The sequence below is a fragment of the Meleagris gallopavo genome, chromosome 9, assembly GCF_000146605.3.
Source record: "Meleagris gallopavo isolate NT-WF06-2002-E0010 breed Aviagen turkey brand Nicholas breeding stock chromosome 9, Turkey_5.1, whole genome shotgun sequence".
Taxonomy (NCBI): domain Eukaryota; kingdom Metazoa; phylum Chordata; class Aves; order Galliformes; family Phasianidae; genus Meleagris; species Meleagris gallopavo.
The window spans coordinates 5,948,643-5,970,909 of record NC_015019.2 but is presented as its reverse complement, the minus strand read 5'-3'; the positions used below and the strand labels follow the sequence as shown (position 1 = coordinate 5,970,909).

The 22,267-nt window shown below is 34.6% G+C and overlaps 1 protein-coding gene across 3 annotated transcripts in view; it reads left to right on the top strand.

Moving 5' to 3' along the window:
• Nucleotides 1-22,267, top strand: part of DIAPH2 (diaphanous related formin 2) — a 153,720-nt gene that overhangs the window by 9,789 nt on the left and 121,664 nt on the right. Inside the window, exons 2-10 of one of the 3 annotated variants that reach the window (XM_019618161.2) lie at nucleotides 4,141-4,173; nucleotides 6,454-6,630; nucleotides 7,715-7,819; nucleotides 11,850-11,870; nucleotides 17,095-17,234; nucleotides 19,080-19,154; nucleotides 19,238-19,307; nucleotides 20,683-20,819; nucleotides 21,314-21,422. In XM_019618161.2, the coding sequence (XP_019473706.1) occupies nucleotides 4,141-4,173; nucleotides 6,454-6,630; nucleotides 7,715-7,819; nucleotides 11,850-11,870; nucleotides 17,095-17,234; nucleotides 19,080-19,154; nucleotides 19,238-19,307; nucleotides 20,683-20,819; nucleotides 21,314-21,422 (867 nt within the window). The remainder of the gene's footprint in view (nucleotides 1-4,140; nucleotides 4,174-6,453; nucleotides 6,631-7,714; nucleotides 7,820-11,849; nucleotides 11,871-17,094; nucleotides 17,235-19,079; nucleotides 19,155-19,237; nucleotides 19,308-20,682; nucleotides 20,820-21,313; nucleotides 21,423-22,267) is intronic. The other 2 variants (XM_019618162.2, XM_010715233.3) reach the window with 2 other exon arrangements.

Genomic DNA, 22,267 nt, shown 5'->3' with positions numbered 1-22,267 from the left:
TTTTTTTTCCCTACAAGAGCAGACTGAAATCACTTGATCACTTAGTCATTGAATCAACTTCTGGGACTGCATTACAAGTGAATGCAGTGTAGCACTAAAGGTACTAGTGTGGTAGATGGATTGTTTGAATGCTGATGGGACTGGCAGTGTATTTGTTGATTTTTTTATTTTTTTTTTTCCTGGCAGTGCCTGCCAGTACCATATAGGTTCTGCTAGCTACTGTTTTCAAAATACAACTGTTTGACTTTCTGAACTCTATTTTTTTATTTATTTTTTAGCTTAGGGAGCGTTTTTTTTTAAAAGGCAGAGTTATTGTGAGGCACATTTGAAGTAACGTTCTGGAACACTTGTTTTGGTATAATTTTTCCAGAATAATTCTTGACTTATTAAGTTCAGACTTGATCTCAATTTGATGCTTGCATACAAGCTATTGATTAAGCTTTTTCATTTCAGTGTAGCAAAGATATTTTGATAGATAGCAATACTTGATCTGCATCAAATTGTCTCTACATATTCCTTTTTCTGTGGCCTATTCTGTGTGCAAGGAGCTGTTCTGTTTAAGTACGTCATGGAGCATCTCAGACTGTGTAAAAGCTATTATAAAGCTAAGGAGTTTGGCCAATTCAGTGTAGCAAAAATAAGTTGCCACCTTATATCTACTTTTAAGAACTGGGGGTAATTTTTTTTTTTTATTGTGAGGTTGAACTTCACTCTCACTCAAGAGTTTTTACCCTTTTCAATGGATGCAGCTCTTTTAACTACAACTATATGCTTTGAACCTTGGATTGATCCTTTGTTGAATGTTAGATTTTTCTTTTAAGATGAGCAGTGCGTGGTAAACTTTAAAAATGAGAGTTCTTTTTAAGTTATGGAGTTACTTTGGTTTGAGAAAATTCTCTAGTACTTATGCACAAATTTGGGTTGTTCATTCCTGCGTGCTTGTTTTCCAATTGGCAGTGCCCAAAAGTATAGCCTAGTAAAAGTGGTGGGCTCAGTTTGTATGTACTTTGTGTCTTGCAGAGAGAGTTTTTTAACTGCAGGTGCTTGTAGCTCTGGAACACCTCTTGCTCTTGTAGGTAGAACAGATAGTGAAGTAAATGTCACGGTCTACTTGAAATTTCCTTTGTTACTATTTGAGGAGAGGGCTAAAACGGTAAAAATAGCTGGGAGAGAATTTATTTAATTAACAATAGAGCAGAAGACACATGGTAAGTTGCAAAAGTTGACAGTGCCCATGCAGTGAAGGATTCAATGAAATATTGGGGAGTTTCTTAAAAATGAAGTACTTTTATTTTGGTAAACTTTAAGAAGGGGAGGGTATGCATATTTGTTTTTATTATTTAGAAGTTAAACTACCAAAATACTACAGAACCCAACCAGCAAAATCAAAGCCTTCAAAGGAACTACTAGCACTATTTGATCTCTTCATGAATAAGTTGTTGGTAAAGTCACTTTTTTTTTCTCCCATTAGTAATAAACTTGATATAATGCAAAAAACTTGGACAAATGCTGTAGCAATGGAGTCTGGCTTTTCCTCAAAGAATAGAAATTGTAGGTCCAGAAATACCAGCGCATGTGGACTACAGTGCAGTAGGAGTCAGAGCACTGCTTAAACTGAATTTACAGCTGCTGTGATATACACAAGGGCTTTCTCCTCCTTTTCCCATTCTTTCCTGTTTATAGCAGCTTCCTGGGCAAGTTCTTTGTCCTATGGGCAAGAAGGAAATGAAGCAGGATGTGAACAGAGAGGAATTACATTGTACATAGTAATGAGGAAGCCAGTAGCATCATTTGACTTTGGTACAGTTGGGAATTCTTGTTTAAAAAGGAGCAGGAATTCAGGATTCCAGGTGCTTGTAATGGACTGTGAGGAATGTGAAGTGTTGTTAAAGGAGGAAGTAAGCAAGAAGAGTTGTATTATCATAATGCTGTAATGTTGTATGTGCTTAAATTACCCATTAACAGTTACATACTATTAATTTTTTTACCATGAATTTGTGAAACAGTTGTTTTTAACCGTTAACTGATGGGATTACTGCTTATCTCAAGTTATTCAGGAATTAGCTTGAATCTCAGAACACTGTAAACTAACCTTAATGGACTTGGGAAGCCTATCTTATGTGCCCAGGCTTTTTCTGAAGTTCAAATATGAATGCATAGGTTAGGAATTAAAAAGGTCAGAGTTAAATAGTAATCAGTTTATAGATGGAAACTTCATCAAAACATACTGCTGTAGTTCCACCTCTATTATTTGGGAATGGCTCTACTGTGCTGTAAATAAATTGGACAATGAAAGTGCAACTGTTCATGAAAGTCAGAATGTCATTTTTAAGGGCCAGTGTACAATATGATTACTATGCCTCAGTTTTCTCTTCCCTCCTATTTGAGATCAGTGCTGAGGCAGTCAGTGCTCCAACTCAATGTTTTAAGCTTTCTACCCCTCTGCTGTATTAGTCACAAAGCTTGGTGACCTCTGACTTTCACATGGAACTTGTCTGTCGTCTTTTCCTGGTATTGCTCACTTCTGAATGGTCAGTCTCCTCTTGGATGTGGGAAGAAAGTACAGTAATTGATGTCTTCAGCAAGCTGGGAAAGGATTAATCTCCTGTCATCTTGTAGTGCTGTGGCTGTTTATAGGTGGCTGAAAGAATGATGCTGGAGGACTGACTGAGGTTTTCACTGAGGTGAAAACTGTGATACATTAAACTTCCTCTTGGGGAGGAAAAATTTTGGTTTCTGTTCTTACATGAGATCAAAAGCCGTAGTTAAAAGACAGTGTGATTTCATTGTTAGTGTAAGAGACTGTCAATCTGTGTCAGTGCAAATCTGCAGGCACATAACTGCTTTGCCTCTGCCTCCAGCTAGTATCACTTGCACCTGTTAAATGTGGTGCTTATCTTGAGTAGCTACAGGCAGCACTGTAGCTTGTGTATTGCAAGGAGTTTGGAGAAGTGCGCTGGAGATGTCTGGGGGGGAAAAAGGGTGTGAGGCATCTTGCTTTCATATTCAGTATTTTGCCCAGAGGAGTTTGAGTGACAGATGCAGTATAAATGTAGAGATGGAATAGATTATCCTGCTGGAAGTTCTGGGAGGATTGACAGTGCTTAAATGAAAGATGGAAAAAGGTATTTTTGGTAGAAGTGACAGTTGAAACATACTCTGAGTTCCAGAACTTATTGCTTACATAGCTGTCTCTGAAATCACGGTTGGTTATTTTTCCTCTTGATCTTCTTGCTGAATAATCTTAACTTTAGAAAGTCTGATCAGACTAAGGATATCTTAGTTTTAATTTTAATATTGGAGTATTTTACTTCTGACTCATACTAAATTTACGCATTGATACTATGTAAGAGATGTAGCTGGAAGGAACATATTTGAGATTGACTTTAGCATCTGGAGTAGTAAGAGAAAAATATTCTAGCAGTGTGTCCAGAGTCTGACTGGGAAGGAGTAGTGTTTTGTTGTTGTTGTTGTTGTTGTTTTTTTTTTTAAGCACTCCATATGCTTCTGTGTTCTTGATAAGTGACCAAAACCATTTCTATAACACACCAGTGTTTTAGCTTTGACTAATTAGTGCTTTTGCAGTGTCAAGGATCTTTTTCTCATTTCTTACGACTTCCCAGGCAGTAAGCTGGGGATGGGTGGGAGGCTGAGAGGGGACACAGCCAGAACAGCTAACCTGCACTCACCAAGGAAACATTCCATGCTTCTTATATCATACTCAGCCATAAAACTGGTTGGGAGTTTTGCTGCAGTAGTTCTTGCTTAGAGTCTGTCTGGGTATTGGTCTGAAGGTGGTGAGTTGCATCATTTGTATCTGTTGGGGTTTTATTTTATTTTTGTTTGTTTTCCTTCACTCATTAAACTGTCTTTAAATCAACTCATGAGTTTTGTTTTACTTCTGGCCGTGTAACACTGATTCTGTTGGGGTGGAAATGAGTGGGCCCTGCATGCCAGCCAGGGTCAATCCACTGGTGAGAATACATCTGAATGCTTATTTTTCATCAAAGTTTTTAAGAGTGAACCTGTTGTTCCTCCTTCCTACGTTTTCAATGTTAAAATACATGAAATATAGACTTCTTTATTCTAAAACAGTAGGTAATTTTTTTCTTTTATTTGTGTGTGTTTTTGTTTTGATAGAATATCCAAATAAAAACTTTGGCAGATGATGTGGTAAGGTCTTTGGAACGTCTTAATTTGCAATGATAACTCACACTGCATGCTGTCTTACTCCAAATGTTGTGGACAATATAACACGTTCTTATAAGGATATAAAGCATTACATTTTAGAAAATTGAGTTACTGTACTTCAGTGCCTTCATTTGTAACAACTTGAGAAATAATTGAAGAAGCTTCTCCAAATTGGTATCATTGAGCATATTCAAAATATTTTGGTAATACTATGGATGTGTTGAAATGGTTGGTGTCATTTCCTTTTGCCTTCTTTTCAGTGGCAGAGATCTACAGCGATTCTTCAAAATTAGCCAAACGATCCAAATGGAATTACTTTGGCTAATGAAAATGCATTACAAACACCAACTTTGTATTTAGAAGCATTAAGTTGGTAATTTTGAATACTTCCATATGCTTGATATTATTTCATTATTTCGAAATTAGATTGTAGTAAAATTACCAACTTCTGTTTTCTCTATACGGTACTTAAACCATGCTGGCCATTCAGTTATATTTAGCCATATCACTTATCTGTGAGGTTCTTTTGTCTTTGAAGTGGTCTTACATTGCAGTCCAATTAAACAAATTTATTGTTAATGAAACGGATCACATTACAATGAAAAGTGATCTTAAATGACTTTTTGACTGCTGAAAGGGCATTTATTAAAGAGGAGGAGGAATAGAACTGCATTTAATGTTTGTTGGTTAATTTGGGTCTTGTCATTCCAGCATTATGTAATATCTTGTGGCCTTTTCAGTAGGATATGCTCTAATCTCAATTTCCAAGATCCGTAAGTAAACTATTATAAGATAAAATTGTGCTTAGAGTATATTTGTTGTCTTTTTAAAGGCTATTATAATATCCTTTTAAGTAATGTGTTTCTGTCCACAAATTTAAGACTTATTAGAAGGAGGGAGGAGAAAAAAAATCCACAAACAAACATAACTCCCTAAGAGTTCAGGGGGCTGGCAGCTTATCTAGGGATACTCACTGTTCACAAATTTAAAATAAAAAAGACATCTAAAATCTCAAAACACACACAGAAAAACAAACAAACAAACACCCCAAACAAGCAGAAACAAAAAACTACTGTAGTAGAATGAAAGAGGAAAAAATAAACAATTACTGTAGCTTGTATTCCAAAGTACTTACTCAAAATTCTCCAATTCAGAATAATCTAAAATTAATCCAGATTTCCTCCAAATTAAATACTACTTTGAATTTCTTGTGTCTACAGATATTCTATAATTTCAGACAACATAAATTTTATGTCTTGATAGATATTGTGATAAATGCTATGAACAATACTGGTAACTCTATATAAGCTGCTGTTACATGAAAGCACATCTTAATAGGCTGTTCCATGCCTAGAACAAATATGCTAGTATTTGTTGATGGAAACAGTTAATTTACCAAATCTTATGTAGACCTAACATTCCCATTGTACATGTATGTATGTTCATGCATATATGTTTACCTATTTACTTAGCTTCTGTCTATTACAGCAGTTTTACTGAAATAATTTCTAACGCTTTATCCATCTCTGTTTAGAGTAGAGAGAGATCTTAAATAATGCAGTGACAATTGGCCTTGTAAGGAAGGTGTGCTTCTCGATTGTTTCCGATATTAACAAATTAACTGGATAAGCATGCTTAATAAAAATAAAAAATAAGGGAAGGGGGTTGGGTGTATGGTGTATAACAAGTCAGTCTTAACCAGTGTCATTCTATGGTATGCTTTTACTAATGTCTCTCACACGTATTTAACTATGAATGGCTGCTTCTATGTGAGTAATATGTTACATTGCTTTTGAAAATTGCCTATTAGTTTCAGGAATCAGTGCTCATAAGCACTACAAGGAATTGTGAAATAGCATTAATTCCTCTTCAAACTTTATCTTACGTCAGCAGGATTGTTTTTATAAGTCTGATAAACTTGTGAATACTTTCTTCCCAGCACTAGCTTTTTCAGTTGTCCTCCGAAGCTTTAGAGTTCTAGAGGTGAGGTAACACTGGACATGACCTTTGTGGTTCCATATTTTCTCACTTCTAAGGATAGTTAGGGAGTAAAAGATCAACTCAAGATTTTGGAATTTGACATAGGTAGTACATTTTTGAAGCTGTGAGTAATAGTCATATGCCATTTGCTTAAGTTGTTTGAGTTTTACCTCTGCTGCTGAAATTATTTAAAAATGTGTGTATTACTACCATGTAACAGAGTGAATATCTCTGCTTTATATCTGTTGATCTCTGCTTATTTTCAAATGGATATCTTTACAGCGTGACAGAATAACGAGCTTCAGGAAATCAACAGTGAGAAAAGAGAAACCGTTAATTCAGCACCATGTTGACACACAACCTACTATTAGTGAAATTCCACTCGCCCAGGCGCTTCTGGATGAACGGTGCATGAACTTATCTGAAAAGGAGGTTATGGATCTCTTTGAAAAGATGATGGTAAGATGTTTTATGAGTGTGTTTTTGAGTTTATTACATAGTTGTAACTTCAAAATGTTGATTTGGAAGTACTGGCACATAAACAATTGAGTGACTTGGAATACCCACGTAATTTAAACATAAAGAATACCAGCAACTTCTTTAGAGGAAGCTAAAGAAAGAGCCAGAAATAAAATTAAAAAACAAACTGTTGCTATTGGTTATTCCATTAAGATAACTGATAGATATCCAATCATTAACTCCAATCGTTAGACATTACTGTCGAGAGCTGGTTTTTAATAAATTGATTATTAAGTAGAAACACACTGTTAGGGGGAGATATAGGTTAGATATTATGAAGAAATTCTTTACTCTGAGGAGTAAAAAAGGAGTGAGGCACTGATACAGGCTGCCCAAAAAAGTGGATGCTCCCTCCCTGGAGGTGTTAAAGGCCAGGCTGGATGGGCATGGACAACCTGATCTGGGGGGGGGGGGAAGGGGGGAGGGAACCAGTCCTTGGCAGGCTTAAGAATTGCATGGGCTTTAAGATCTCTGAAAACCTGAGTTATTCTATGGTACTATCTATGATTTATGCGAATTTTATTTATCTAGTAGGTTGCTGCGTTTTTAGTTGTCTTTAGGGTTCTTTTAAATATGTTACATGGAACACTTTCACGTCTACCCTTGTTGCAAGTTAGTAGTCTCTATAATCTCAGCCTCCTGGTTAGATATAGCAGGGGTGTTGTCGGTGTTAATAAGTTATTTATTTTTATAAGAAACAACGGGAATGTGGTAGGCTTATTGAATACTTGTGTTCAATATTCTAGTTTAATTTTTGAGCCAAATTTCGTTAATGGCAACTGCTGCTAATGCAGTCATGATTTTGGCTAACTCTTGAGAACACCAGATGCTTGAAGGAACAGAATTAGTTGAGAAAATCAGGTAGATCAGAATTAAACAGATTGAAATACGGATATGCTTGAAGAAGTCACTTCTGTTTAAAAATGAGCAGTTTAAATAGGAAAAGGAGTATAAAAGTAGGAAAAAAACCCACCACCAACAAAAAGAAATTAAAATCCTGGTGTCATATGGTATTTCTCTACAGGAGGACATGAATCTTAATGAAGAACGGAAAGCTCCTCTAAGAGAGAAGGATTTATCCACGAAACGTGAGATGGTTGTCCAGTACATTTCTGCCACTGCTAAATCCGTAAGTAGTTCTCTCTCCAGGACAGGTGGAACTAATAACTTCAATTTTTTTGTCTAGATTTACGTTCTAAGAAAGGGGAGGCTGCAGAAAATCTCTACTGTCTGCAGCTGCGTTTACAACTCTGTCTGCAACATTTGCATTTTGTTTTCTGAGCAGTGTGAAAACTAAATGCTGTTCTGTAAACCACAAGAAATTGCAAATCTACTCATCTAGAGTAGTGGATAGGTAGTATTTTTGTGCAATTGGTTATATGAATCTTTTGGAATGAAAAGGACTTGGAAAGGGCAGCATGACTTCATAGTTTCAGTAATGACATCTGTACAGTTTTCAGTGGTAAAGAGTAAAAATATTGAAAGGATTTAAAATGAAAATAAAATCAGTATTTTAGCTTAATTTGAATATATTGAGTAGTGTGACTGGCTTGGAGATGGTACTAAATATTCTGCTAAGAAATATCTTGAAGATACATTATGTTGTTCCTTTAGTGAAAAGATTGTTGTAAAGTACAACTTGAAAATGTTTTTGACTAGAAAACTATATATTCAGACCTTCTACTTGTGTTGGTGATTCTATATGAAGAATTTTTGAAGTTGATTTAGTTCAGGGTAATGAAAATGTATGGCTCAACATTTGCTGGGATGAAGAGACATAATTTCAAATATTGCAGAGCTGCAGTTTATTTTCTGCAATAGTGGGAATATTACCACTAAATAGATATAAAATGAAACTGTAAATGCCTTTTCTCTGCTTAAAAAATTGACTATGGCAAATATTGTTATTTTTACATAATAAAAGAATGTATCACAAAACTACACGGATGTTTTATGAAACACAAATGCAAATAGATGTTTTGATTTCACTACAAATTGCCTGCACCCTGATTTGTGCCTCTATTTGCTGTATATAAAACTTTTAAAGAAGCTCGTACTGAATTCTAAGGAATTGAATAAATTTCAGTATTGCTACAGTTTATCTGCACTGGGAGCAACTGGTAGAGGAGAGGAGAGTAGCTTTTCATATTCAAGGAGCAGTAGTATCATCACGTGATGAGATCTGTTGTCGGTGTATTTCTTGATTTAGATAAATATGTATGGTTTTATTTAGAAATTAGAATAATATATCATTCTTTTTTTTAACTCTTAGCCTTTTATTGCAATAATATCTTACTAGAAATTAAGCCTGTTAAGTAGACTAATTCTTCAGATTCCTAATAACTGCAGCACTTCTACGTAGCTGAGTCTCCTTTCAAGGAACAGATTATATTAAATATCTGCTTCTTGATTAAATGAGCTTTTAGCTTTTAGAATCAACTGGGTGGAGTTAAATTTCCAGAAAAAAAAATCAAAACTAAAATCTAATGCAATTGTTAAACCTAATTGCTTTGCATGAAAGAATATGAAGTTATCATTTGCAAAAGTTTTTCTTCATATTATCTATGCTTCTGGCAGTGGTGATCTCCCTGCATGTAATTATTTTAAACAAAATCAGAAGTCTTTTACTTTGACATGTGACTAATCAACTGCTTCAAGCATTGTATTGCTAAACATACAAGTTGAAAACTATTCATGCTTATGGAGTAAATCTTTAGAATATTTTCAATTAATGTAGTTTGCCTACACTTTCTCTGAGGACTATTGCTTGTGTTGTAACGTTTTGTCTTGATTTGCTAATCAGTGTTATTTCTCAAATTTTTCTTAATTAAACAAGAGTATTTTTGTTGAAGCACTATTAATTTTCATAATGGAAGTGCCTGCAGTTCTTTCCCAAAACTAGTTAGGAGATGGTGCTCTCTTGTTTGTAATAGTATTGGAATGTAGACCCTGGATTACTATGATACAATAGTAGAGTAAGAAAAGCATGGCTACCATTGCATGCCTAGCTGCTGAAAGTTTTAACAGTCTACATTATTACCATCATGTGAGCTGCAGCATGGGGGAAGGTAACAGAATTGAGAACACATTAGCTCACTGATGATTGAAGTGGAAGGGGAAGAGAGGAGACAACCCATCAAACTAAAAATCCCAAATACATGAACATATGCTTTAATCTTAAGCCAGCTCCAGTGTGAATGTTTTATAGATATGCAAGATATTTTTTCTAATAGAAAAAGGGCTTGTATCTGGCTTTATACGCTCCTTGCAATTGAATCACAGCATTTGAATGAAGTATTTAAAGTAGTTCGGAGACACGAATGACAATTTTTGTCAGTTCATACCCTAAAAATAGCTAATTGAATTACAACTCAAATGTGAAAAATATTGATTGGCATCTTACAATAATGCAAAGCTTTGTTTTCATTTTTAACTACATCTTCTGTTTAGTTAAACTGTTATGCTTAGTTGAATTCAAGCCCTAACCAGTTTATACCGCATCTTGATTTGGCAAACTTTAATTTTCCTCAGACCACCTTCAGCTTTGTCCTCTGTGAAATAAAAAATGATATTTCTTAATTTTTCCTCCTTTCTTTGGTCACAGATAACTACATTTTTCATCTTTTCTGTACTGAAGATACTTTGCCTTTTTCTTCTGCTTAGAGCTCATGGTTTGTGAAGCACACTGGACAATTGACGTGGCTTTTCCAGTTCCATTCCATGTTTGTTTTAGTTAAAGCTTGTGAGCTCTCCATTCATCTGAAATATGATTCTCATTTACTCCTGTTGTCTTAACCAAACTTAAAAGTCAGTGCTTCATATCCTTTGCCTTGTATGCCATCTGTAGCACATTCACCATGCTTTTCTGAAACACTCTGCTGTCCTCAGAGTTCTGAGTAAGAAAGAAACTTGATTTCTCCCATGGATGAAAAAGGCTTTCCTTTTCCTTGGAGGACAGAGGAAACAGGGAAGCTAATAGGCTGGATCCTTTGATGTCAAGTACTTAATCTGTGGTTGTGATTTCTTCTATCGTTAGAAAATTGTACATGGGAAATGGTGAAGGCTCAGAATTCTGTTTCAGAACTGAACTTATTGACGTCTTGTGTGGTATTGAATGAGTTGAACGTTGATGAGAGAATTCTGTAAATTAGGAAGAAAGATTTCCTGTCTGGTGATAACAGTTCATCTTGTGCTTCTGGAGGAAGCTTCATCAGCACGAGGAGAAAAGAGGTGATTGTGAAAGACTTGCAAGGACTGTCTTCTGAAAGGGTTCCTAAATGAGTAGTGGAAAATACAAGTAGAAAATGAAGCAGGTAGAGGCTGAACAGATACCATCAAATTCAGATCCTAGCAAGTAGCCGACGAAAAGACCTACAGTGTTTTCCATAGTGCTAGATTTTACAGGAACATGGTCATTTGCACAAAGTTTTAGAACAGGGCCAACGTGTGCTGATTTTCTGCCAAGTGTTGAGTCTGTGTGAAGTCAACTTCTTGTTCATGAATATGCAGAAATGCTGTTTGGTGAAAAAGAGAAAATGTCAGTTTGTAAATCACTGGTTAATTATCCATGTAATTAAAAGTATCCATACTGAGCATTTGAGGAAAAAAGCTGCATGTATTTTTCTGAAATACAAGTTAGATTTATATAACTGTAGGCTGTTTTTGATTGTGAAAACTTAATTAAACTCAATGACATCATCTAAGTAGTTCAAAAGTAGCATTGTAAGTGAAGTGTTGTATGTACAAGGAAGTCAGCATGACTTTGTTTTTCTATTGCTTTCTTGGTGTCATATGTAAAATATCTGACCTGTTCATTTGAACAATATGGCATATCTCTTAATCTCTCAAGATGTTGATGTTAAGCTAGGTATTTAGCTATTTGTTTATAAATGTGTAAAATACTGATGATTCATCAGTGGAACATAATTTCAAATCACTTTTCCTACAGAAGAACTACTGTTTTCCTGTTGAGGAACTATAACTCTTAAACATTTTGAATTAAAAAAAAAAAAATAAGTGTACTAATAAGTAATAAGTAAGCACTGAAAAAGAAATTGTGTGATGCTACATCCTACTAAGTACTTTGCTGTGTTTATTTATGTATTATTATTATTATCTTTTTCACACAATAACTTCTCTTGGCTGACCACTGCATGCAGATAGTCGGAAGTAAAGTTCCGGTGAGTATAAACATGACAGTTTTGTTTCCTTCTTACGTTTTGATTGTTCGAGGGTTAGAATAATCTGGACTTCTGTCATGAATTTAAAAGTTTAATTGGCATTAGTGCATCCTTCTGTCATCAAAATAATTATCAACTACCAAAATCAGATTTGCTTCACCATTATAAATTCATTTATGGCACTTAGAAGGATCCTTTTTAAGTTTTTAAGGATCTGTTTCCAGAGACTTGAAACTGAAAACTCATGTTGTTCATCATGAGCAACAAATACAACTTAGCCTTACCTTGCTTGTTATTGAGGGCAGTCAGTGGAAATTTTAAGTTAGTTGTTGGCATATTTCAATCTGTTTAGATGTGGATTTTTGTGATGTTCTAGTTGTTAGCAGTCACGGGTGGTTGTGAAAATGTCAGCTGCTGGGTATCAGTGTAAATAGGATTAACATAGAGGATAAGTAGTTTAAGATGAGATCACTTGCAGTGTAGCTTTTCTCCTAACAGGTTCTCTGTTACATTTTATATTAAGCAATTGTTGAATTTAGTAAGGTTTAGTTTTCTTAAACAAGAACTTGATATTTCATTTACAGGATAAATCCAGGAAAAAGGATACAAAAAACTTTCTGGGTATGATTACATTTTAATTGATCCCTGAGAATAGAAACAAAGACTTTTATTTTTAATTGTAGCCAAAGCAAGCTTTTCAAGTGTAGCAAGGTTTTGTACTTAGATTGTATTCAATGCTTCTGTTTTATAGTTAACAGGAAAAGACCCCAAAAAACTGAACAGCCTCTGAAAGAAAACTGCCTAATAGTTACCTCAGAATTTTTTATTACTCTCCAACCAGTTTCAAGTAATTCATGCTCCCATGTCATTTCCTTAAAACACGAAGAGATGGGAAGAGCTTTTTGTGAAGAAATTTAATGAAGGAAAATGGTTAATGAAGTATAGAGTATAGGAGGATGTTTTCATTTTCATGTCTGTTCTTGTTCTTTGTCAGACCTCAAATTAATAGTCATGCACTGAAAGCATGTTTTTGCACAAATAATTTGCAAAATAGAAAATAACAAATGCACCTCTTAGTGTATGGCTTCTGTATCTTATTGTTTAAATAATGCATAATGCATGTATCTTGTGCATCTTCTCAGCATGGCTTTGTTTTGTTTGTTTTTTATTGGATTAATCTGCTGGAAGCTGAGTGCCTCTATGAGCATTAATGTTGTACTCTCAGAACTAGATTGATAACATTAAAAAATAACAGCTGTTATTTTTAACATACTGTTATTACTTAGTTTAACTTACTGTTCTGTAAGGGCCTCCAGGCATACAGAGCCTCCTGGGTGACAGACAGCTACCTTGTTTGCTTCTATTTTTTTTTTTGTGTATGTCACATACAGTTATTTTCCTGAAGATTTACAGTTCTTATGTCTAGGAATGAGAACTTTGGACTGTTGATAGTATTACTGTTGCAGAGATTGCAGTAGTAATTATCTGCAACTGCTAGACTTGCAGAGGAAGAGGTTTGCCTGTTTTGTAGAGAATGCAGAAGTTTAACTTAAGCTTAACTAGGGACATTACATGCTGCTGCCACTTCCCATTTTAGCTGACTGTTTAGCTACCTTTCTTGTCTTTTCAGGATGATGATAATTCCATTGAAATGGCAGCTGCAAATATTTTTGTCTATGAGCTTAATCTGGATGTTAAGATGTAGAGTTACATTGTTGGTGCTGTTTGTAATGGGTTTTCGTGTTTCTCTACGATATGAGAGATGAAGTGGTTATGCACGAGGTGAAGTCTCTGTTTCTAATAGAGATGCAATAGAGATTGCAATGTTTACTCATGCTTGAACAAATAAACAGGGCTGCCACACATAAAACTTACATCATCAGGCTTTGTTGTATGCTAATTAAAATTTGTTTTCTTGCTGTATTCATGGACAGTATGTAAAACCCCAATAATTTGTTGTGATAGAAGGAGAGGGAGAAGTATTAAGCTACTTCTGCCATTATATTAATATTACGCAAGTACCAGTTGGTTCTGTAACAGGTATGGTAAAGTGAAAGAGGTGACCATCATGACTTTGTGATATTCCTGATCTGCTTGATCACTTAAATAGTGTCAGTGTAAGCAGAGTAGTTAAAACATCTTGAGTTCTTGAGCTGAACACAGCTGTAGTTTGAGATCTAATGAGATCTTAACTATTAACTTTGGTGTCCCAAAGAGGAGCAGCTTGTGCAGTCTTTTCTGATCTCATACTTTAACTGTTAAAGCCCATCCATTTGATGTGGATGGGCTCAACAGTTCTTCACCACTAAGCGATAGAATACCTACTTATTTCTCAAGAAGCTTAAAATGCTTTTGAGTTCCTGTTTTGTTGGATGGTAGTTCTCAGGCTTGTTCACTGGCCGCCTCTGGTGACACGTCTGAGTAGTGTATAAAGGTGGGCACCTGCAAAGACCCCTGTAATATTTAATGTTACTGGTTGAGAAGTTTTTGTGTAGCTAGCTTTGAGATCACTTGTCAAAATAGAAGAGAAGTTGCAAATAATTTTAAATCTTTAGTTATATTGCTTGGTTTTCCAAAGAATAAAAAGTTGTGTAGAGACAAAGACATGCTTACATTTTTCTTCACTGTGTTCTGTATTGTAAGCTGTGTGTCCTGTCACTGTTATCTTTTAAAGCCTGGAATATATACAGCACACAGTTGAATTGATTGGGTTTACGTTCCTTGAGAAAGCAAAGTAGGTTTTCTTTTATACACTTGTTTTCTGCGACACCTCCAGGAATTTCTTTTAGCATGTTTCTTTTCTTTCCAAGTTCATAATTTCTAACTTCTTCAGAAAATAATTTTACATGTGTGACCTAAGCTTTCATTTGAGTGATTGTGAATGATTCGTGATTCATAATAATGAAGCAATTACATACCTTAGTTGTAATACTGAGGTGATTGACTGTGAAGTAAATCAGTGTGAAATCAAAGGGTTTAGAAATTATCTCTCCAAGTTCTAGTGTGGGACCAAGCCATATGAGTCCCTTTGTACTTCATTTTTGACTTTGATCATATCAGAAACTCATACATGGAGCCTATTACTTAACTGAGCCTTTGTACTCCTCTTTTTTTTCCTAGACTATGCATTCAAAATGACTGAGAAATATGTATATTAAATCCTGAGCCATCTAGAGGCATAGCATTACTTAGAGCGTGCAAATCAAACTCTTCTTGAATAAGGAAATAGAAGAAACAGTTCCTGGTTGTAGTGCTTCGTTTCGCATTTAGTCTAGGGGAAAGATGGATTGAGTGAGTCTGAGAAGATGCTTGCAGAAAATAATCCTGTTAAGAAGCTGAGAATTCTCTAACATAATTTGCAATGTTTGAATGAAAGGCTTTGAATGGATTTTGAACCCCCTGTTCTGAACAGGAGAGAAGGATAAAAGGGAAGAAAAGAGATTTCTTATTGTCATGCAGGTAAAGATGCTTAGTACTGCCAACAATGGGGAATACCTGTTCCATAAAACATGGTAATATGTAGGGGATTCTGCTGTCAGTTCCTGTACTTAATCTGTGGATAATTTGTACCTCTTTTTGAGGGAAATTTCCAGTTTTCTGGGGAGAAAGGAGCTGCATAGAGGAGAGGAACCTCACTGATGTCCCAAGTGTCTGTCAAAAGAAAAACAAACGGAGGCAGCAAGAGCACATCCTGGTTTAGATATGAAAGAATCTTAAATTCCTCATCTGTATAGGAACTTTCTTTGCAGTTTGCAGCAAAATGCAGTGGGAGGGTTTGGTGCAGGAAATAATCTTTTAAAAGTCAGATATGTCGTCGTCTTTTAGAGAGCTTTTTTAAAGGTTTAATTTAATATATTAAGGCATCTGATTGGAGCTTGCATTATCTTTTTTCTTTGCATATTTGTGTGACTTACAGTGCTTCTGTGTTGTGATTCTTATTTATTTATACACTTAAGTTTTGGGGAGCATCTATTTTCTGAGATGAAAAAATTGTGTATTATCTTCTCTGGGTTTCTATGCAGTGAAACAGCGTAAATTTATTCCTGTTTACTAGTTCTTTACACTGTGGTCTTTCAGAGTAATGTTTTTTCTGTGCTATTATGTTTTTTAATATGTAGTGCTAATACTTCTCTACTTTGAAGCCAGGTTTATCTTTCACACAGCAGCATCTTTTTGTTTAGGAAATTGGTAGTGGTAGACTGTAGTTCTTTTATATTCCTTTTCTGATCTTTATCTCTATTCTGGTCCTTTTATGCATAATTGGCACATTTTGTTTAGCTAAAGGCACTTTGCATGTCTGCAGCAAACTTCTTCAAAAGCTGCCTCAAACTTGAGGGCACTCTTGGCTTAAGACGTTCAGTCTCTGCCTGACTTCTGTTTTTGTTAAAATGTTTTGTGAACATTTTGGTAACTTGGTTATATGCATTAATATTGGAATATAGGTAGGTCAAAATTTCACTATATTTTAGAATTTCAGTGAAGCAAAACAATCTTCAAATTTTTAGTTCTGTGGAGGGTTCTTAAGTAGAAGATTACAGCAATCAAAGATCCTGATAGAAATAAAACCGTATAAATGTAAACACTGTTTTAGGTCTGGAACTTTTAATACTGCCTTTACACCCATGACACATCTTTATCAGGTTCTCATTGGTTGAGCTTAGAGAGGTCAGGGGCTTTTAAGGACTGCATTTACTCTTAACCACTTTTCTTAGATAAATCAATTATTCTGCAAATGATCAGATCTGTACAAAAGATTAGTTGCAGTATTTGGTAAATTGTTTTGCACACTGTCTGAATGCTAACTGATTACCATATACTTTAAAGCTGAAATAGCTTTGTAAACTCTTAGTCTTCTGTAATCGCGCTAGGGCAGGGAGATGAGCTCTGTGTCAGTTCTACATCATTTATAACATTTTGAAGTAAATGCTACATGAGATTGTGTCCTAAGCAGTCAACCATAGGAATATATTTTTATATCCAAGAATGTAGTACACGGACTTTGCTCAAGAAAGTGAGAAAGATTCCAAAAAGATATTTACCTTTATGATGCAAATGGTAACATGTTCTACACTTTTCAAAAATCAGTCAGGTTTTTTAAATAGTTGTACAAAGAAAAGAACAATTTTTGAAATTCATGTAAAAATATTGACCTTATATGTTGCCATCTACTTAAATGTTACCATGATTTATGTAACATTAACGAGCATTCTGTCTTCTGTGATAGGGTGGACTCAAAAATAGCAAACATGAATGCACGCTGTCATCTCAAGAGTATATTCATGAGTTACGATCTGGAATAGCTGAAGAAAAGCTTCTTAACTGCCTTGAATCGTTGAGAGTGTCTTTAACCAGTAACCCAGTTAGGTAAGTAGTAATTTTTGTTGTGGTTTTCATCATGCTACTTTTGGTTAGCAATGTGGAGACTTCTTTTGTTTTTTGAAGGCAGACTAATAGCAATAATGCTTAAAAATGGTTGATTTTGAAACTGATGAGATCACTTGTTTTATTCAAGGGGGAAATTAATAGTCTGTAAAGCTGCCCTATTTTGATATCGAGTGAGACACCTAAACAATGAAATCTTATCTTCACCCTGCAAGTAACTTGATGTATAAAACTAGAAAGTTTCTCAAATTACAGTTCTCAAGATACACTCCGAAGTTTGTCTTAAGTGCACAGTTTTTTTTTATCCTAAGGTGTGGAGAATTGGCAACTGGACAGACTTGGCATGTCACTAAAAATCTTTTTGTTTCTGAGGAATATTAGCTGTTAGACCTTTGTCATGTGTAAGAGAGCTTAGGTTATTAATGATGCTGAAGCCATTCAACTTACTGATACCCAACAGGTTATGTGATGTTGGGAAATCCTGAGAAGTTGTGGAAAAGTTTTCCTGTTTGCATAAGAAACTTCAAATGAAAATTTGACTTTTTGCCCAAAAATTTTTTTGGGTAATAATAATGCTTTCTAGGGTTGGTTTTATTTTTTTAAATGTTACATTCCATCATTGTGTACTGCATATCCCTGTTTCTCTGTTGCCCTTTGGTTGTTTTATTTATGCCCTCTTGTACCTGTTTGCTATAATTGTCCTAATTAATCCTTATAAACCTTGATAACTTGTTACAGCTTTAATTCCAGATTGTATTAAAGCTTCTGCAAAGGAAAGTTGTCATGGTTAAGCTTTGAGTTTTGTGTTAATTTGAGCAGCAAATTATTTTTTTTTTTTTTCTTGCTTTCCAGTATATCACTTTTTCTGAATATGGCATTATAACATATGCTTCTTCAGAATATATTGGAGGAACTCTGTGTGGGGAAGCATAACATATACCTGTATGTAGAAACTTGCTCTACTGCTACTTCACAGTTCCTTGCATTTTTTTTCCAAGAATGATTGTGTAAATCATTCCTGTGATACGCTGCATCCTGTGACAAAGAGTAATGAAAAGAGTACAACTGCTCTATATTAAGAGATGAATAATTGCCTAGAAGGAATCTTGACAATCAGCTGCTGTAAAAAGCAGTTTCAGTTAGTAAGCCTAATAGCAGAACACTCTCTCTGCTATAATGGATCTTGAGAATGAATTTTGTATTGATTGTAATAAATTTTGTTCCTACTCTGGATGTGAATGGTACAACATTGGTATTCGGGCTAGATCCAACTGGTTTTCTAAATCTGTTTAGTTAAAACATGAAACTTTGTTCTTAATGTGAACTACCTAGACTGAGTTTGTTTTATTTGAAACAGAAGTTTGATTGAAATTGTTAAAGTACTGTATGTCCCTAATGAAATGTTGATAAAAATTTTGTCATATTTGTTATTGAAGAAGCACAGTGTAACGTTGCTGACAGAGTTTAAGTGATACAAGACTATTATTATTGATTTTTAGTTTCTGAAGAAAAACCATTTGAATTCATCAGTTTTATTGTAACTTTTTCAATGTCTTAGAAAGTATGGTTTAGGACCATATGTGAAACTGAATGTTTTCAAGTGATTTTTGGGGGATAGAGAGGGTGCATTGAGATACGGACAGATTTCTCTTTGAGGATTAAGAGAATTTGTGTGAATGTGGGGATTTTTTTTTTCCATTAGTTGCGGCATGTGAAAGTGCTGTGCCTGAAGAGATGTACTAGCTGTATTGGAGGTACAGAGGCATAGCTTTGCAAACTTAATGTTGATTAATAAATAATGAAAAACATTTTTCCTCCTTTTTCCAGCTGGGTTAACAATTTCGGACACGAAGGCCTTGGACTACTTTTGGATGCCTTGGAAAGGCTTTTGGATAAGAAACAGTAAGGAATTGAATCATCTGAAGGGACGGCTGGGGTTAGCTAATGAAGATTGTACTTATGTTGTTTTTCTCCTCTGATCCAAGACAGGAAAATATTGACAAGAAGAATCAACATAAACTCATCCAATGTCTGAAAGCTTTTATGAACAATAAAGTAAGAAACACTTTTAATTCATATATTTTTAGTAAGTTAGTTTTTTGATTTCAAGATGAATGTAGCATGTTGAATCTTTGAGAAGGAAATCTCGTATATCCATTGTCAGACTTCTTAGGAATGTAGATCTCAAGTTAGTATAACTTTCTATTGAGTCTTGATTGTAAATCCTCCTGTTAAATATGAGTTGTCTTTATTTTTGTTAGTACTAATAATTTAGAAATGAAAATATTTGACAAATGTGATGACAGTTTGCACTGAAAGTGGATAAGGAATTTAATTTCCATGTGGAAGGAAGGAAAAATACTTTGGAATTACATTAATGTTTTTGGTAATAAAAAGCACTTTTCACTTGATCTGAGTTTAGTATAATAACATTTTAGCTACTATTTTAAAATTGGACTGCAGTGGGTAAAGAATAAAACATTGGTCTAGGGTAAGTTGAATCTATTTCTAATGTGATTTCTCCTGTTCGAAGTATGATAAATGGTTTTAGAAGTTCAGATGTTAAACTTGAGTTACCTGTCAGTAAAGGAAAATTATCCAGGTGTTATTGCAATGATTTATCCTACACCCTTCCACCTTCCCCATAATAAATGTTAACTGAATATGAATATTAAAGTTAATTCTAACTGTTATTATTTAGTTTAGCAAAATCTAAAACACTTATGGAATAGCTTGCTGTATACACTGGATGTTTACTCAGATTTTTCATCCTGTCTGATGTGGGAATAGTAAATTTCAATGTTCATATTTCTATTTTTATTCTCCTTACTATTCCTGCACATGCAGTGTAGCATCTGACAATTAGAGGTCTGATTTTTCTAACCTGTAGTTAATGAAAGTTAAATAATAATAATAAAAGCTATTTTTAAGGAGATGAATATCTGTAAGGTTGGAATTGAGGGTTTTTCTTTCTGTCTTATCCTATTCCATTTCCTTTGCAAGTATACAGTAAATAAAAGGCTATTAGTTTTTTACCTTTTTCATTCAGGGTGTAGAGTGAAATGCTTTGACTTAGCCAGAGACTGGTATGCTTTTGGATTGCAGGGATATGTGAGAATAGTAGAAGTGTAAGAATAAACTTTTTATACTTCTGAGGTTTTTCAGATATAGAGTAGTAGTGAATTGGTCCCTGGCTTTTATGAGGTTGAGTATCTGTAAGATTTTTTTTTTTCCTTGGGAAAAAGCTTCAAATATAAGATTTGAGGATTGATTTGAATCCCAAGCAGTAACAGCCAGAAGGCTTTAGTAGAACATTATCAAGTTTGATACGAAAGTATGTATGTTTGAGGATACCTAAAATCCTGAAATCTGATGATGAGCAATTGAGGCAAATATTATCTTTTCACTGTAAGCTTTTTGTTTATTTAAGTATGGACTGCAGAGGATTCTTGGAGATGAAAGAAGCCTTTTACTTTTATCAAGAGCGATCGATCCGAAGCAGCCACATATGATGACAGAAACCGTGAAAATACTTTCTGCAATCTGCATTGTTGGAGAGGAAAGAATGTAAGTAAGATTGTTAAAGCATCATACTTCATTATGAATGTGCAAGATGTTAGTTAGGAAGCAGTGAGAAAATTTGTCTATGAAATAAGGTAATCTGTTATATGTTTAATTTTTTAATGCTACTTGTAGTTTAAGTGGGAAGAGACTTTCACCTGTTCTGATGTGTTAATACAGTATTAAATCAGAAAAATAAATAAGTAGAGAATCTGTGAAACATGACCTTGTTGGAAGGTCTGAAACAAATATGATGGCTTACTGTAGAGGAGACTTATTGAGCCATAACTGTTCTTAAATGGCTGCTGAAAACAAGCAAATGTAAGTAATTTCATATATCACTGAGAAACGTGATCAGGAATTGTAACCTTGCCACAATAAAATCTATCCGATTTAATCAGTTTAAAACAATGCACGTTTTGATGTAAACAGTAGGCTGTGTTCTTGGAATGAGAATGTTGGCTGTTGTAGGTTTTTTGACAGTTTACCTTTTTTCTTAGTCTGGACAAGGTCTTAGGAGCTATAACAACTGCTGCTGAAAGAAATAATAGAGAACGCTTCTCTCCAGTTGTTGAAGGACTGGAGAATCATGAGTTCTTACAACTGCAGGTGGGTTTAGTTTTTTTTTAATATACGCTCGCTGATACTTTTGTGTTTTCTGATATTCTGAATGAAGAAATGGGTTAGTGTGAGTTTTTCTTAACTTTTGAAATACTGTTGTTTTTTTTTTATTCTGATATTTCCTAGGAACTGTAGCAAAAAGTTTATATGGCTATGAAGGATTTTGTTAACTTATTCTCCCTGATGACAATTTTGATGAATTCCTGATCTATTTCTGATAATTTTATGAGGATTGGATGTGTCTGGTTTTGTCTGAGGTTTTTTAGAGAATAGTGCAGCAGAGTGTCATTGCTACTTCTGTCAAAAAAAATTGTGCTCTTCCAAGTGAAGTAGTCATTTTCAGGATACTGATTCCTTTACTATGTCACATGTTCATCACTGCTTAAATGTTAACATATAAATACTATCTGTGTATCTGAATAGCCCAAAAATTATTATTAGAACGTAACATTATTTTCATAAGAACTTCAACTTATTTTCTTCTTATATTACAGTACTTGTAGATTTCATATTGGTGAAGTTCCATGATAGCTTTCTATAAACATATCTTAGATAAAGAAAGCTAGAATTCAGGAAGAGCACAAAAGTAAACTGCATGGAACGTATCCTCCATTTTTTACAGACTGTATATTATCTACAGCAGTGCTCTGAAGTTTCATTAAGCTTTTTTCTAATAATCAGTTTTTTATAATATCCACAGAACGGGGTTTCTGCTCTGCTTCAAAAATTGTCAATTTTGAAAATACCAAGCCAGAATTTTTTTATGAAAATGTATTAGTATTAAATTACTCAAAGGTTGGCAATTAAAAAGCTTTAACGAGAACTGTTGTAAA